This window comes from Cololabis saira, chromosome 10 (genome assembly GCF_033807715.1).
Source record: "Cololabis saira isolate AMF1-May2022 chromosome 10, fColSai1.1, whole genome shotgun sequence".
NCBI lineage: Eukaryota > Metazoa > Chordata > Actinopteri > Beloniformes > Belonidae > Cololabis > Cololabis saira.
Genome location: NC_084596.1, coordinates 27,761,651 through 27,779,922, shown reverse-complemented (window position 1 = coordinate 27,779,922; position 18,272 = coordinate 27,761,651). Strand labels below are relative to the sequence as shown.

Here is an 18,272-nt window from a genome sequence, read left to right as displayed (position 1 = left end):
CGTCTTACCAACCTGAATGACATAAATGCGGGGAAAGGGACAGAAATGCCGTAATACTTGCCGTGGAAGTGCACACTAAGGAAGGAATGCTTTTGGGATCATTGTAATTGCACAGCCGGAAAAAGGAGGCGGAATAAAAAGGGCATCTCGGGTGCGTCTTCATACCAAAATCACAATGTGAAAGTGGCTATAACTGAGGAAACTCCGGATCCAGTTCAGGCAGGCCAAAAAAAGCAACATTTCAAATTCACAAACACCCCGGCCTCCACACGGCTTCTTCATTCATCTGTATAAATGAGCAAACAGGTCCACAACTGCCAGGCTTTCTGCTGCTCAAACATGCCAACATTTACCCAGCATCCACCTGTGAGCTCTGACACTAATAATCAGGACAAATTGTTGTTCATCTTTCCCAGAACTATAATCTGTAAGAGCAATATCAGAGCCTAATCACGAACCTACGGACATAGTTAGAAGAAGCATCAGAGTGTGAATTGACTCACTACAATCAGTATAATTACAGTAAGATGACATTTTATTGACTAAATGATTCACTGACTAACCCAGAAACGTGCTTGAAAGAATCAGATGTTATTGAGAAATTGGTTATGGAAATTATTGAGAAATTGATCATCTATTATTAGCTCTTCTGTGCCTGGTTAATCTCATTCAGCTGTGAAACAAACATAGCTCCACCAGGGAGCAGTGGAGCTCCAGGGACCGCCACAACTTCACCAACCAGACTCAAGCTTCAATCCTGTGCTTCTAATCATTTCCTTTATTCCTTTGTTTTTTTTTTTTTTTTACAAATCTTTCCCCATAACTCACCCGAAGTAACAAATGTTGACTTTTTTTATGCTTTGAGAGGTTTGGGACTATTTGTATTAAATCTTTTTACATGATTAAATCTGTTGTCCAAAGCATCAGGCATATTTTGCTCCTACTCCTTTTGTATCCGTGTTAAATTAAGTTTTTTCTTTCAGTAGAGGCATCAAGGGTATGAACTAATAAAAGGTGCAGTAAGGAAGAGAGAACTGCATGCTTATTTCTCTGTAGATGCAGCTTTTTTCTGACAAGGATATACTGTACGAAAGCAAATCTTGAGGCAATTGTACTACTGGTACTTAAAAAAAAAATGAATGAGAAGAAATAGTGCGAAATGAAAGCAACATCCAGAAAAAGAGCTGGCTGAGCCTGCAGTGTCTGCAGAGACATTTTCTCTGACAGAAACTTTCATCTATCCTGCTTTTTCAATGAGCTTGAGACTATGAAAGGGACCATCAACTCTAAAGAGCTTAAGTCCTCTCTGGCCTCTCCTGGCTCTGTCAATGTTAAGATTAATATGCCAGTTTCAGGCAGAGGCAGCCCGGCATTATATAATAATCTCACCCTCCTGGTTACCAATGATCCGTAACTGCTGCAATAGATTTTCATAATTTCAGGAATTACTACAAGATAATACCTCATAGACCATAATACAGTGATCGAGGAAAGATGATTTACGATGAAACTGTAACATCCTCTGAGTTTTATACAAAGGTGGCTCTTGAAATTATTTTAAGAGTACATCTTCTGGCATTGTGTTTTAATACTTGAGAACTACATCCTTGGTGTCGAACCAGGAACCTTCTTGCTGCGAGGCAACGCTGCTTACCACCAAGCCGTAACTGGTTATTAGTGAATAAACTAGACAAGCTAAAAGGAAACAATACTGTCTATGTATTGTTTAACACAATACTGTTGTCTGTAGAACCGTCTTCATGCAAATGTTACATAATATTTGGTGCAGGCAAAATGTACCTTGTGTTATGCTGCCACATAATAACCTCTCTTCTTCTTTTAACGAGTGTTATTGAATAAGGGATATAGTATCGCATAAGATGCAACTCTTCAATATCTATTGATAATAAAACTGAAATCGCTGTGCTTTTAAAAGCACAGCTTTCTGATACAAAAGGAACATGTGGAATATTTTCCATTTGTAGACTAAACTATGACAAAAACTGGTAAGGATTAAAAATCTTAACAAAGATTAACCTGGTATTTCAAAGTATGCTGTGAATGCTGGGTGGTGCAATGCAGCTTTGATTGAACCGAGTCTCAGGTTTGCAGCAGTGCTGAGGGGAAGCTGACTCTGTCAAGTCTCTTACTCAGCAGAAAGGTCCTAAAGAGCTGCTACACTGTGGGGACTGCATTGGTGACACTTGCATCTAATGCCCGTCTTTAAACATTCATCATCTTCGCTTGCCAGACTGAAGCCTATGCTAAGTCCCCAATGGTATCTGCTGGGTATAACATTTTTATTGTCATTGTAAATATCAGGGATTTCATCCACACATTCCCTCGGTGGTGTATTTCATTTTTACCCAAAGGAATTAGTTGCATGTCACTTTAAATTCCACAGAAGCTGCGTTTGAGAGTAGAAGGGATTCAGGCTGATTTTTGCCGTTTAGTGTAATTGCTTCTTGGCCATGCTGCCTTTTATATTACACTAAAATCTTCAACCCTCTGCTCAATGTGCATTCCTACTTACTATAAATAAGACCCTTAAGCGTATCTTGCAGCTGTCTTTAGCTTGGGGAGGCTTTTGGAAATAAAGCTATTTTATTTTTTCCCTTTTGTGGGGAAAGCACATCGCAACCACTAAACCTCTGACTTTTTTCAAGTCTGACCGAGAGAGATGGCGGCTCTCATAAAGATATATAGACACACAGTATTAAGGAAAAAAAAAAAACACTTGACAGCTTTATTTTCTGACCATCTTGCTACAGATTTCGGTTGTTGGTGTTCTGGCAGGTGACACTGATGATGAACTAAATTTTAATGCAGCTAAATCATCGAGTAAGAGTCCTGGATTTGTTACTATTCCTGCTATAATTTTCCTTCTCATGTTTTATTCAAACTGGGATGCTTCAGTATAAGTAGAGAAGCTGGATACTTGGTTGCTGTCTTTTCCCCCCCAGATGCAGTGCTGCTTTTTTTCCCCTCTTGTGATCATCAGCTGTGTGCTCCGTAGTTTGACAGCAAGTGAAAACTCATAAAAATCCCTTGCTGCTAATTATTACCACTTTGTTTAACACACTTGCTAATAGCCCCTGGTGCCTGTACAGACGGTTAAAAACATTACAAATTCAACAGCTTCTGTACTGGTTCCATCTTAGCTCTTTATTCAGAAATTAATTTTCCCTTTGAGTAAAAGGGCTGACAGCTCCTTCATTCCTACAAAAAAACTGTATAATATCACTAGAAATGCTGAACGGGGAAAGACAACATCCTGTTTAAGAAGCTTGAATAACTTCTACCCTGTGTGTCAGTGTGAATGGTTTTTCTGACATATTTTTAATCCTGGGCTGGAACACAATGCTCTGCAGCAGAAATGTGCCCTGTCCCACCATGCACCTGGTATGTATTGATCGTTCTCTTATGGACAGCAGAGCCTGCTGCATGCCGGAACTGCAAAAGGGAAAGGCGGGGGCTGGTGGGTGGTGAGTGAGTTGAGTTTAGCTTTTTGCTTTATGTTTTACACTTAATATGGCTGCAACACAGAAATGGGAACTAACAAAAAACTCACACATAAAAGGTGGAACTCTCTGCAATTGCGCATGTGTTATATCTTTCATAATTTACACAATTAAGATACATAAAATTGAATAAGCCTTTGATATTTATCCAGTGCATAGGTATGCAAATAGAGAATTACGCAAAAGTCCCCACTCTATCTATCCTGCATCATTACCAGTGCAGCTCAGCCTTATAGCTTTGTCTATTTCCATGCAGATGAAGCATAAGGGACACAACTTCTGGCATCCTTTAACAACATCTAACTGTTTGGCACAGTTGACAGACATACTGTCAATACTGTTGCATATGAGACTGAATTTTTTATTCATAAGAACCAGACCTCAAAGCTGCAAGAACAAGTTAGTCATGTGTTGAGAATGCAAGGTAGCTTAAAAATTCAAAGAAAACACAAGTTGACGTATTTTGTTAGTTCAAAACGACTACGTCTGAGTTTTGCGCTTAGAAACTGTTGATATTAGTCTTTTTTTCCACTGTAAGTTTATTTCCTTGTCACTTTGTGAAATGTTTTGGTCACAGGAATCAAGGTCTGAATGTTTGTGAAACGGCCTCTTCAGGAGATTCAAGGTTATATTTTACTGCTGGATAGGAGAAACCTGAGCCCCCCTTCTATAGCTTCAAAACATCTGCCTTCTCAGTACACATTCTTGTCCTTCAAACTATTTTTCTTATCCCTGTGAACTCCTGAATTTTGATCGGATGAGCTGACTCTCCTGCGTAATGTTTCTAAAGAATCAATGTTGTGAACGATTGTTCCATTTACAGTAAAATGGAAAAAATATTAAAATAATTAGCACATATTTTTTGTTATCCAGCAAGCCACAGTTTTCAAGGTTCACATGAGTTTGTGAACTAATAGTTGGGTATTGTTAATGTATGTAGAAACGGTAATTTACACTTTACAGTAGTATTACAATAGTCTTGTTTGCCCTAGCTACAAATCCATATGAAATATGCGATATGTCCCTAGCGTTTATTGCAAGGAAGAGGCTAAAGCCCTGAAATGATGACTAGATTGTCAAACACCAACTCATTGCAGTATAGCAATGATGTTTACATGGCCCTTCATATGTAGCCTATAAATGTTCACAACAAATTAACAGCAAAATAAATGTTTCTTCTCTGGAGAGATAGCCTACTAGCTGGTCTACAAGTACATGGAACACAAACAGCTCATATCCACGCTTTTGTGTGTTCATGTGAGATGTCTGAAAGTCCATTATGGAAACCTCCGTAATATCTGACTTATTTGCAAAACTTCTCCCACCAGTGTTTTTCAGCGCATTATTTGCCTTGTGTACAGCAAAGAATTTCTATTTGTGCAGCGGATAATGTTGTGCTAGCATCCAATGCTAGCTGACACAAAATAACTGATGGCCTTTTAGACTACCTTCTTCCAATTGTTTGACTATTGAAACTGACATTGTTTTCAAGTGTAGTCTGTTATAAAAAATAGTTTATGTCTCATGTCTCCCAGCAACATGGCTTGGCATTAGCAACATTAGAATTGTTAGTGTTAGCATCCTGCTATGCTGCATATCCTGCATGTTTGTGAAGCGCTTAGCACCAGGAGGCTTTTAGTTCTTACGGAGGGAACTGATTGTAAGATTTCAGGGAAATAAAAAAGGAGAAACAACTTCAACATTTGTCAAGCTATTCTTCATTTAAGCAGGATCCAAGCTCATTAATCAGCATATATATATATATATATATATACAGGGGTGCACACAAGCCGGCTCTCGAGGGCTAGTCTAATGCATGTTTTAGATGTTTCTCTGTCTTCAACACACCTGATTCTAATCACTGGTCGTCATCAACATGTCATCAAGGTAACTCTGTTGGTGACACAGCCTTGTCTATCAGGGTTGTGTTGAGGCAGGGAAACATCTAAAACGTGCAGTAGACTGGCCCTCGAGTCCCGGCTTGTGGGCACCCCATATAGGCTATAGCCTACATATACATATGACAAAAACAGATCCATTATCCATTGTGAATATTAACATTTAAGACAGGGGTGTCCAAAGTCGGTCCTCGAGGGCCGATGTCCTGCATGTTTTAGATATGTCCCTTCTTTTATCAAACTGTGATACAAGGAGCTTGGTCAACAACAGAACTATCCAGACTTTGATGACAAGGTGGTGATGACCGTTAATTAGAATCAGGTGTGTTGATGCAGGGAAACAACTAAAACATGCAGGACTGCGGCCCTCGAGGACTGACTTTGGACACCCCTGATTTAAGAAGTAGATTATTACAGAGAAAAAGGACTTCTAAATACAGAGTGATGTGGGGATTTTTAAAGCTTAAGCAAAGTTGTAGGAAAACCCAAAAATGTTTGGTGTTTCTGGTGAAGATGTGTCGGTGGAAACCATTAGTTTCTTTTGTCAAGCTTGAGTCTGCAGAATGAAATCAGAGTGGCTATAGAGTTAAACTAAAGGATGTAAAAATAAGACAAATTAACAACTTCTTCCCGCGAGATGAATATTGTGTCAACAGGTGACACACGCACGCACGCACGCACGCACGCACGCACACACACACACACACACACACACACACACACACACAAATTTGTTATGCAAATGCGCTCTGACTTACAAAAATCTTTGCAACTTTCCGAATTGACCCATAGCAGTGTTCTTCTGCTAACGCTTCCATGTGTCTATATATGTGTGTGTGCGTGCGTGCTAGGTGCATGCGTGCGTGCGTGCGTGCGTGCGTGCGTGTGTGTGTGTGTATCAGAGCTAATGATATTAGACTTCCAAACAATCAGTAATGATTGAAATCAAGCATGTCAGGTAGGTTGGCTATCCTTTTCACCTTCACCCTTTAATGGCGGATGACACCACAACTGACAGCTAGTGCAGTAAATAATGCCATCACGTTACATTGTTATGTCTTTGGGATTGTGTGCAGATCCATTTAACTGCCATTTAACTCTGGAGCAAATTAGTTTAGTGCAGACTCTAAACAGGTCGGCGCAATAAATCCATGCTCTCTGATTCCATTAGAAACCCACAGGATATCTGTCATTTGTTTGCCACTGGTAAAAAACTAAATTACAATAAAGATTGGGATCTTACAAGGATGACTCACTCACATAATGGTCTGAATAAACTAATTTTCAGGATCATTCAGAAATGATGCAATGTAATGTAATCAGATGTGGGCAGGTAGATCTTTGAGCACGGTCTGCTGATGTTGGCCAATAAAAGTACATTTTAGAATTTAAAATATTGACTCGGATGAAAGAAAATTAGAACCATCAAAACAGAATATCTTGTGCCTGTTTCCCATAGTCATCAAAGAAGCATTAAACTGTTCTTTTCTTTGGGAATTAGGATTTCAAATATACAGTGTATAGCAAAGGCAAATTAAAGGAGTTTTTTTTTTTCCATGAAACACGCAGATGTAGCTGCTTGCTTCTCATTTTGCATCCATGACAGTCCGGGCAATGTGTTATCTTTAAGCACCCAGGCACACAACAACATGACTTTTTGGTTTCCTTGGCAATAAGCAAGCTAAATCCTGCTCCAATTCTTCAGGTGGAAATGAGTCAACAGTGCTATTGTACAAATCGCCCCCGTAGCATCCTCAGGCTTTGCATGCACTCATTGTAGAGTAGATAAATAAAAAATAAATAAAAAAGGGCTCAGAGACAAATGACAGGCTGCTTTCATAAAGAACAGGCTTATTACTACAGGCCAAATGCTCATTGGCACTACCCTAGAACCCTAGAACCATTGTTTGATTCATTCATCCAGGAAAACATGATTCCTTTCTTGTAGTGTCTGGGCTGCACAGCACACATGGGAGCTGACAGAACAGATGCCAAACTGTTGGCAGATGAGATTCTTCACTAGAGACTAGACTGCTTTGATTTATAAGCTCAGTTTAATATCATTCTTTTGATGTACTTGACAACAAATTGTCATTTTTTAATTGAATCTCCTCTCAGCTCGACAAATACGTGCATTTACTTTATCCGTTGATTTTAGGAATGCTGTAATCATTTTGCCTGATTTAATACTTTCATAATAGATCTAAAAATAAAATATAAGCTAGAATTTCTACACAGCTGGACAACATCCAGAGCTTTTAGAGCGTAGAAATGACACTGATCCCTTATTTTGATGGTGGATGATGGATGTAAGGAGAACAACTGATATGAATAATAACACCATCTTAACATAAAGTGGCAGCATTTCACGGTGGTTGTTTGTGTACCGCATTTCAGAAGCATCAGTATTAAAAATAGCTAATTGGTACATTATCACTCAGAGTGAATGACAGTTATAGCCAGGTCCATTTTGAATAGAGTAGAAGTATCATCGACTCTGCAGAGCAGCCCATAAACGACTGATGTGAGGTCTTAGGTGCTGGATGCAGTGCATCTTACAGATCTGAGTCAGTCAGCATAAAATGTCGAGTCACCATGGTAACTACGGATGCAACACACTTGGTGATGGAGACAGAAGACTGCTCACCACGGGTGCCATTGCGTAACCTATTAGTTTGAAATGTGGGGTTAAAAATGTAAGAAAAGAAAAAAACACAAACCGGATGTCCATTTCCATTTTCTACAATTAAAGCACATCCATAGATAGAAAAAAGGCACGTTTATTTTTTTTTATATTACGTAACTGCTTTGATTCACAGCGCTGACAATGACAAAATCCGACGAAATTGACACATGAGCATTGAAACATTCAAGCCTTAAAAACAGCCTATTGTTTATTTCTAAAGTCCTGTTTTTTTCTCTAGTCCATGGAGATTCAACATTTCAGTCACATCCCTGACTATGTCCATTATTATATCTTTTGTCCAACTGAACCTCATATCAAGACTATAAGCACAAGTCCACGAGGGCATCGTTTTCATTCACGTAAAAGCAGCAGGGCGTATTTCATTCCTGCATTGAGCCAGCCGGTCCAGCCAGCGCGACATCTGGCCACAGCAAATCCCCTCAGAGCTGGGATCAGGATGATGGGTGGAGGAAATGTCCTACCTGTCCGCATGTTGTAGGAGAGTCGGGCTTCAACGAGGTACGATGGCGTGTCGCTCTTGGAGCGAAGTCTCCTGATGGGTCTGCGGTCTGTGCTGCCGGCTGCAGTGGTCGCCATCAACTTCACCCTCAGTCCACAGATGACTGCTGGCCGACTGGGGCAAAAGCAGGAACACACGGCCACTTACACGCTGGGAAGCAGCTATTGATAGGGAGGAGAGGGAGGAGGAGGAGGAAAGGAGGAGGAGGATGCATCCCACACAAGCACACACAGATACACAAGCACACATACACACACATACACACGGGAAAGAGAGATAAGAGCGTTGGTGGAGTAATGCCGCGTTCCATTTGTCCTCGGAAGTGGGGGTTTCCCAGTTCCCAGTCGGAATTTTCAACTGGAACGCCCCTCGAAGTGGGAGTTCCTACTGGAAAAGTGGGAGAGTCTTCACCACCCCCGAGTTCACATTCCGAGATGGCTGCCCCGGTTGTAAACAGTAGAAGAGAGCTCTGTAAAAATTCGTAGCCCTTCATTCTAGTTTTGGTCACACTAAATCAGTCGTATACAAGTTTTGTTCGGCATATATATGCTGCTATAGTGTAATTTACATTTTTCATGTGGTATATGCGAACTACAAACTTGTTTACCTACTTTGTAACTGGAACGCTGATAACTCGGCTTTGACGTCATTCCCAGTTCCGAGTTCCGACTTCCGAGGTAAATGGAACGCAGCATAAAGCCTGAATTATGGTTCCGTGTTAAATCGACGCAGAACCTACGCCGTACCCTTCGGCGTAGGCTCTGCGTTGGTGTGACGCGGAACCATAAATCAACCTTAATGCACAGTGGGACAAAATGTAATCAAAAACATCTCAGTTTTAGATGTTAATACTCACGTCAGCGGCAAATTACCAGTCTAATTAATTTTACACAATGTAAACAACAAATATCTAACTTATAGACTGAACATAATTTTCCTTATTCGGAATTAAATCACTCGGAAGAGAAAAGGGCTCATCAAACACCTTTAGAAGACGTAAATGATCTGACTTCATGGTATAGTATAAATTCATTCAAACTAGCCTATTACATTTTTTTTTTACGAAGCCCATGAGTGCAGAAAATACTGAAACTGGTATGAACCATAAATAGTGCATGGACTAAGCTACAACAAAATTGCATATAATAAAAACAATGAATAAAAATAGCATTTTATAAGGTGTGGTGCAGAATGTTTTGCCTTTTAAAAAATTGCATGTGTTGCTCAAGTAGTTAAATCATTTATGACTACATTGGGAAAAATGCAGCAAAATATCTAATATCTTATTTTCATTCACAAGTAATAGCTATTTATTATAATTAATTAGACATTTGATGCTTGAGTATTTTTTGTCCGTTGTTTGATGTTTGGCTTTTTTTTAATTACAAATTATAAACAGTTATTAAAATAGTTTATTTTCGGTTTAACAATTAAATATTTAAGTTCTGCTCACGTGTAGGCCCACAACAAAGTATTAAACAATATTTAATCGACGTCTTATACATTTATTTAAGTCCAAATATATATATTCTGCCATAACTCAATAAAAAAGATCGGAAATACGCTTGTCAAGTTAAACTATTGCAATCTAAAGTTAAACTCCACCCGTGTATTGTGAGGCATGAATGAATGAATCACACTGAATGAGCAGCATTTACAACAGTTCGCCACTTGATGGCGCACGTGAGCAACAGCTGGGTTTTATTTTTTCCTCTTTTTTTTAAACGCTTTACGACAGCGTGGCGCATTTACGGCTTCTCTCGTTAGTTACGGACACCCAGGTAAACAAGCAAGCTCGTGAAAGCTTTCCGCGCATAAAAGACAAAAACTTCACCGTCAGGTAGGTACAGTGAAGCTGCACGTGTGAATTTGAGCAAATACGCTTGTATACATCTCAAATTTACAACGTAAAAGGGCCCAATTAGGTCTGTGAGGTAGTTCCTGCTTGTGTGACAGCGAGCTCTCCAGCAGTCACGTACCTCACGATTTTAGGCTGATTTATGGTTCCGCGTTACACCAACGCAGAGCCTACGCCGTAGGCTACGGCGTAAGGTACGCGTCGATTTAACGCGGAACCATAATTCAGGCTTTTGATGTCAGTGTTCAAATAGTTAAGAAACCTGTCGTCTTTAAAGTATAAAAATAAAAAAGTCCTGTTTGAGGTGACCAGGCGTTGGTAATATTGGGTGACATTATCCAGCATATCGGGAAGGAGAAAGTGCAGCAGTGACTTCTGTAAATCCAGCAAGTCTTTTACTCAGAGATTAAGTCAAACATAATCTTTGTTTTGTGTAGAAGGCTTGGCCTCCTGTTAAACCTGTTTCTACATTTACTTACATGCGGGTTGTATGTTTATTCTGTCTCCCTAGTTACTTTAAAAGATATATGTATGTGTGTGTGTGTGTGTGTGTGTATATATATATATATATATATATATATATATATATATATATATATATATATATATATATACACACACACACACCAAACGTTTGGACACACTTTCTCATTCAAACAAATGGGAAAGTGTGTCCAAACTTTTGGTCTGTCTGTCTGTCTATCTATCTATCTATCTATACACGCACACATATATATATATATATATATATATATATATATATATATATATATATATATATATATATATATATATATATCTATCTTTAAGTGTCTGTGTGTATTCTTGGACTTATCGGCGCTCACAAAGGCAGACTGTCTACACTGACTGCACACATGCCTTTCATATCGTTTTACAGCAGTTTCTGGGACTCAGCTGCCATTTCAGAGCCCGAGTTTAAATGGATAAATAAATCAGCAGTCATTACAGACAAAAACCACACGCATGAACAAGTTCAAAACCACAAGATAGTCAGCAAACATGTTTTTTAACTGAAGCTTTAATTGTTTTATTGATGCATAAAGATTCCCTCCCCCCACACATTCCTTTATAAGAGGAAGGTTAGTTTTGTAGTTGTGTTGATTACAGAAACCTTTTGTGAACTAAAAACAAGCAGCAACACTTCTTTACCTGTAAGAGCTTGTGTGCAATTAAAAATTGAGAATTTGCACTGGTGCTTTTTACTTTATTTTAGTGCATTTAAGGCACAAACCCCCTACCATGTCTTTTCAGGGTCTCAGCTGGTTTTCCCCTTCACAATGCTTCTTCCACATCGAGCCATCTTTTCACTTGGTCTTCGCATGTGCTCCACACATGTGACGGCAGGATCGGTGGCTGACTCTACAAAACTCAGCTCAGGTAAGGCCGGAGCTCTGTTTTTTCATTAGAAAGTCATTGAGAGCAGTTAAGAGAGACTCTAATGGTCATTATACATAGAGAAACTGACTAGTAAAATGTTGGAATATTGCATTTTTTATAACTATTTTACAGAAATGTGCAGCAGTGTATGGCAGAGAATTCAATAAAAACTAATAGGTAATTAAAAAAAACAACTCAGTTTTTGATTGGCTGAATCAAAGCCTACAAAGTAGATGATGACAACATGGCTCAGATAATGTGATTCCAAGTTAATTATTGAGTGAGTACTTTTACATCTGCTTAATTATATTATGGTATCACTAGGAAGTGGAATCACAACATATTAAATTGTAGCATTGCTGCAGCACTTGTGGACATGTCGTACCACCAGATTAGATGGATAGAAGAAATATTGATGTGGGGCCTCTTAGATAATATAAAAAAAGATAGGAATGTAACTTGCTCTGATGCGGATCTCCCGCTTAATTTTCCTAGACATGTCTGAATTCCGCAAGGTCTTCGCCAAAGCCAAGCACATCGCGATCATCACGGGGGCGGGTTTGAGCGCAGAGAGTGGGGTGCCAACGTTCAGGGGAGAAAATGAGAAGTGGAGAAAATGGCAGTCTCAGGTAATTTCAAGAAGAATAAATTCTCCACACGAGAGTACAGTGTTTCTTTTTTGTCTTTTTCTTCCACTGAAGACCTTAATTTAAGATGTTTTCAATTCAGTACTCATGATTTCCCTGGGCTTTACACCTCTGTTGATATATCCGTAGGACCTTGCGACTCCAGAAGCATTCTCCCGCAACCCATCTCGGGTCTGGGAGTTTTACCATTACAGAAGAGAGCTTGTGCTGAACAAGAAGCCCAGCGCCGTGCATGTGGCCATAGCGGAGTGTGAAGCCCGGCTTAAGAAGCAGGGACGTCACGTGGTTGTTATCACACAGTGCATAGACGACTTGCACCGACAGGCGGGGTCCAAACATGTGCTCAAGATTCATGGTGAGAAATACAGCTAGAATTATTCACTTAAATCATTTAAAATGGCAAAAATTGATGTTTGCCACAGTCGTTTGTTTATTGTGTTTTGGCAAAGCTCTATGTTGCAGTGAGTCCTAATGTTAAAAAATAAAGCCAGACAAGCTGATCCTCATTTAGTGATTTAATGAAAACAGCAGCATAGTGCCAAATGTAAAGAAGGCATATGCTTATTTATAATTTGATGTCAGGACGCCTTTTGGAAAAATTGGAAGAGAAAATAAGGGAATCTTGCAACTTATTAAGCAAAACATGGTATAAATTAGAGCATCACAGAGAGTGCTTCATAATTAGAGATGCAGAGTTGATCGCCATGTTGATCATGGGAAAGCAATTCTACAATTTAAAAATCCTTCTCAATATCATATTGGGTTATCTAGAGTGCATAATGTAATTTAAAGACTCAGGTTATCCAGAGAAATCCTTGACCTTGAGAAGCAAAGCAGAGAGCCAGTACTGAATCTTCACTGAAGGCAGCGGTGTGTTTAAAACAGACACGATTCAGCAGAGGTGCTGCTCAGGTTCAGCAACTCTGAAAACCTTTGTATTTTGACAAAATTTAAACTGCGTCCACAACGTAACGTAAAAAAAAATAAAGGAAGAAAAATAATGAAAATCCAAAGGATCCAGAATCACTGATGCCTCCCTCAGGTCTGTACTGATTGAAGAGGAAAATTGTCCCTTATTTTTGGAAGTCAAATACAAAATTCTAACCTTCCGTTTTTTTAAAATAATCAATGTCATGTCCGCCTCTCAAAGTCCTTATCAACGATTGATTTGCTTTGATTTGTGACAGTACTCGGGTTCACTAGTCCACAGGGCTAGGGTTAATTTGCACATGTGTAAAAACACAGCTGAACAATACACTGTAGACGTGTTTGGAGAAACAAATGACCCTCCAGGTTTCCTCTTGCAGTGGAGGCTGCGCTTATTTCAGAAAGGGAATATCAAAGTATATCCTGCATGGCTCTCAACTAACAGAGTTCTGTTGAGTCTTACATAAAAAATATGGAGCACCTTGAAACAAAATATAACAAAACAGGCCCTAGACTCTGAAGCAACATGCCACAACAATCAGACTTTTCAAAAATGTACCAATTGCGCTACTCTGTTCCCAAACAGAGATAGTATTTTTTGAAATGGGTTGTTTGCATTAGATTAAAAAAAGAAAAGAAAACGATTGCATGACTCGGTTTTAGTATTTTACTTGCTACTTTCTGCACAACTTTTTTTCTTACAACAGCACGCCAACTTTTTTGGGAAGCAGGGTTGCAGTTTAGTGTCAGTAGGCCAAAGGCCAAAAACATGTCCTGCTCAACTCCTCATTCAGTCCTGAGGAAACCTTTCTGTCTGGCTCTTCAGTTTCTATGCCTCAAGTGGCAGAGTGCTGCTAAAGCGTTTAACTTCTCAACTAAAATATGAATCTAATTGAAAATGGTACGAGTCAAAACAAGAGTCGGCATTGTCAGCAACTTCTGGTGAAGCGTGATCCCAACAGGCCCAGATGCAAAAGCAGCTGTGTTTTCTGTGTGGAACTGCAGGCAGTCTGATGGAGACGCGCTGTGTGAGCTGTGGGCAAGTGACCGTGAACAAGCGAAGCCCCATATGTGGCGCCTTAAACGGCACAGGGTAGGCAGCACCACTTGAATATACACAAATGAAAAGAAAAAAACATCAAAATTTGTATTCTGATCCCTACAGTTGGACCTCTACAAGTATTTAACCCACGGTGTATGTGTTCTGTACAGAGCACCTGGCCCAGATGTTCCTGATGCCCAGATTCCTGTGGACAGACTACCAAGGTGGGATTACTTTCATTTCATTTTAATACAACTGACAGAGTGATTTCTTTTCTGCATCCTCCCTGTAATGAGTTGGACACTGAAACCTGTATTTTGCCCAAATCCAGTGTTCTGTCCTCTTTGCTGACTTCTATTAATCAGGTGACTTTAAAAAATAAAATAAAAAGAAACAGATTTGATGGAGACCAGTTTGGTGAGATGAAGAGATGTATTCAGAGAAATGTAGAGGGTGCTCAGGGTTGGGTAACATTTTATAAGGCAGTTGCAATGACATACATACACAAACAATGTAGTTTTGGAAACCCCCTTGCTGTGCACGTGCAGAGACTCAAAAATAGTTATGCACTTATGTCCCTCTTTACATCTGTTTGAGCTCGAACGTTTCTGCGCAGACAAATTAGAAAAACAATCCAAAGAAAAGATCTGCAAGCACAGTCTTGTCGTTAAGGCTTTATTTATCTTCTTTCTACGCTTTCTCTTACATGAATTTCATGAAGTCAGCATATATATATATATATATATATATATATATATATATATATATATATATATAATGCAGGCAATTTGAAAGGGTCTGAAACCATTCCATATACGCTGTTAATACATGTATACAGATGCTGTATGTTACAAGTGTTTCAGCAGTTAATCCAACGACTGCTTGTTGCTGCTTCATCAAGGTGTGATGAAAGGGACTGTCATGGTCTGTTGAGGCCCAATGTGGTGTTTTTTGGGGAGACGCTGGACTCTCATGTCCTGACCAAGGTGGAAAAAGAAATGGAAATCTGTGATCTTTGTCTGGTGGTGAGTAACCTGGAACACGTTGCTGCTATGTCATACTTTGATGCAATGGAGTATTTGTTCAGAATTGATCAAGGACTTGTTTTGAAATGCGCTTCATGAAAATAAGAAAATAAAAACCACTTAAGTTGCTCCCTGTTGTTTTCATGCAGGTGGGCACATCATCTATTGTCTACCCAGCAGCCATGTTTGGCCCCCGCATCGCATCCAGAGGTGTTCCAGTGGCAGAGTTTAACACAAGTATAACACCAAAAACAGAGTATTTCATGTAAGTTATTAAATTGAATGCATATTAAGTATTGCATCACTATGTAACCTCCCTGCCCTTTGAATGGTGCTGTTAGCGTTAGAAGAGGAGGACAATATAAAAAACTATTCATATTTTGCACCACTTATTGGTCACTAATGTCACACCATGACCCCAAATCATTTTCAACTTAGTCGGAGACCTTCTAACCTAAAGCTCTCCCCCTCACTGCCCTTTTCCCGTATATGTGTATTACAGGTACCATTTCCAGGGTCAATGTGGAACCACGCTGCCTCCAGCGCTGGCACCTCACGAGTCGGAGGTCTTTTAAGAGCCACCAGTCTGACCTTTTACACCTCGGCGGGTGACTTATTCTACATTTGACTGCAATCCAAAGCTGTGGGGTTTCATCACAATGTCCAAATTGTTGTCTAAAAACCTGTTGATGCTTGGTAGAAGAGGAATTGTAAATAATTTAGCTTATTTTGACAGTTTTCAGATGGGTCTCCTCATACTTGAATACCTATTTAGCTCACTAACTTGAATGAGATTATAGTAGGATGTTTGCTGGTAAGCATTAAGCAGGAACTATGCAGCTTGATTACGGAAAAGGGAATGCGGTACACTATGCTTGTAGCGGTTTACATGGGAAAATACTTGCTTCCTTTACATTAGATGGTAGGAGATAGTTTTAGGAATGCTGTGCTCTAAAATGATGTTATAAAACAGAACAACATGTTACTTCTTCTGCCAACGGTTGACTATTCCTCTTTTGTCTTTCCACCCAACGACCAGATGCAGAGACATCATCTTGTGCCTTTTCCAAACAGTTTACACAATCATGACCAAATGCTTGCTTTTACACCTCAAGTGCATCTCGACCAATGTTTCATAGATTTGGTCAAGTTTTGAGACCTAGCTGTTGACGCGGAGGGTAAATCCGCATCAGTCACTTGCTGTTTCCCTGGGTTTACTGACATTAGTCTGGTTACATATCTGCTACTATTCATTATACTTTTCTTTTTCTTTTTACCGTTTACCGTTCGGTGTGTGTGTTTTCTGAAAAATGTTTTGTGATAATCTAAGGTCAAAAACGCTGTTTAAAACTTAAAGCAATCATTTAAAAACTTAATTTTTTACATCTTCATTGTCTAGAGATGATATGCACAATTTCCTGTGACGTATTCTATTAATACTGCCAATGCATTTATACGCAACATTATTATTAAAACACTAAATTGACTGAAACTGGCTTTGTGTTTTTATTTTATTTTATTTATTTTTTTATTAACAATTGCAAACATAACAATGATACAAAAAACTTCACATTATGCAAATTCACGTCGAATTATATATAAAGAGTACAACTCAAATAAAAAACAAAACAAAAAGCACAACACATTACAACCAGCCAGGGGGGATGAAATTATAACAGAAAGCCAAAACATTTACATACATTTATGGTTTTGATTGCCTTTGAATTATTAGAAAACTTAATAGAGTCCAGATACTGTTTTAATTCACAATGAAAAGTAAAAAAAGAGGGTTTTTTGCGTAAGAATTTAGATTTGTGGATGTGGAATTTTGCGAGGATAATTAACAAATTAATAATAAACGTTTCCTTTGGCTTTGTTCTAATTGTTACATGGTTAAAAACACCAAACAACACATCCTTCCAAAATAAAATAAAATCAATATCAATTCTTTCAGACACAAAATTACACATATCACTCCAAAAGGTTTGAACAATGGGGCACAGAATAAGTGAGTCATTAGCCCCTTTCACACAGCCAGTTCGAGGCGGGAACGTTGCGCCTTTAAGCCGCCTCGCTGTTCTGTGTGAAAGTCACGGAGGCGGAATGGGGGGGCCAAGTGGCCCCACCAATAAGCCGGCAGCGGAGGTAGTCACAGAGCCGTCACAGAAGCCCCTTTCACACAGCCAGTTCGAGGCGGGAACGTTGCGCCTTTAAGCCGCCTCGCTGTTCTGTGTGAAAGTCACGGAGGCGGAATGGGGGGGCCAAGTGGCCCCACCAATAAGCCGGCAGCGGAGGTAGTCACAGAGCCGAAACGGGGTCTGTGTGAATGACACAGCCGGCATGCCGGCATGCCACTAGACGCTGACGCTGTCGTCACGCCTCTGATTGCGGAACGCCGGCATGCTGTGTGAATTTACAGACGGGAGCGGCGTTATGCCGGCGTTGTATGGTTCTGTGTGAACCAACAAAGGCGGCGTATTGGCAGGACTTCTTTACACCAATATTGCGGAATCTCTGTGTGAAAGGGGCTATTGACGAAACGGGGTCCGTGTGAATGACACAGCCGGCATGACGGGGCCAGCCGGGGCCAGCGCTGACGCTGTCGTCACGCCTCTGATTGCGGAACGCCGGCATGCTGTGTGAATTTACCATTACAGACGGGAGCGGCGTTATGCCGGCGTTGTATGGTTCTGTGTGAACCAACAAAGGCGGCGTATTGGCAGGACTTCTTTACACCAATATTGCGGAAT

The 18,272-nt window shown here is 39.8% G+C and overlaps 2 protein-coding genes across 2 annotated transcripts in view; one reads left to right on the top strand and one right to left on the bottom strand.

The window, feature by feature from the left end:
• LOC133452761 (phosphatase and actin regulator 1-like) overlaps positions 1-8,753 on the bottom strand; it is a 44,602-nt gene extending 35,849 nt beyond the window's left edge. The window contains exon 1 of the mRNA XM_061732370.1: positions 8,588-8,753. Coding sequence (XP_061588354.1) covers positions 8,588-8,702 — 115 coding nt within the window. The 5' untranslated portion in view covers positions 8,703-8,753. The remainder of the gene's footprint in view (positions 1-8,587) is intronic.
• A 1,610-nt stretch (positions 8,754-10,363) lies between these two features.
• sirt5 (sirtuin 5) lies at positions 10,364-17,004 on the top strand. Its single transcript, XM_061731133.1, has 9 exons — positions 10,364-10,465; positions 11,756-11,881; positions 12,377-12,510; positions 12,658-12,883; positions 14,461-14,548; positions 14,668-14,721; positions 15,399-15,522; positions 15,672-15,787; positions 16,025-17,004. The coding sequence occupies exons 2-9, from the start codon at positions 11,782-11,784 to the stop codon at positions 16,095-16,097; spliced, it is 915 nt and encodes a 304-aa protein (XP_061587117.1). The 5' UTR covers positions 10,364-10,465; positions 11,756-11,781; the 3' UTR covers positions 16,098-17,004.
• The last annotated feature ends 1,268 nt before the right edge of the window (positions 17,005-18,272 follow it).

Bases quoted from the DNA above. Each gene is read 5' to 3' on its own strand.
- sirt5 (XM_061731133.1), top strand. From the start codon at position 11,782: ATGCTTCTTCCACATCGAGCCATCTTTTCACTTGGTCTTCGCATGTGC. The intron at 15,523-15,671 runs GTGAGTAACCTG...GTTTTCATGCAG, and splicing joins TCTGTGATCTTTGTCTGGTG to GTGGGCACATCATCTATTGT. The intron at 15,788-16,024 runs GTAAGTTATTAA...TGTGTATTACAG, and splicing joins CCAAAAACAGAGTATTTCAT to GTACCATTTCCAGGGTCAAT.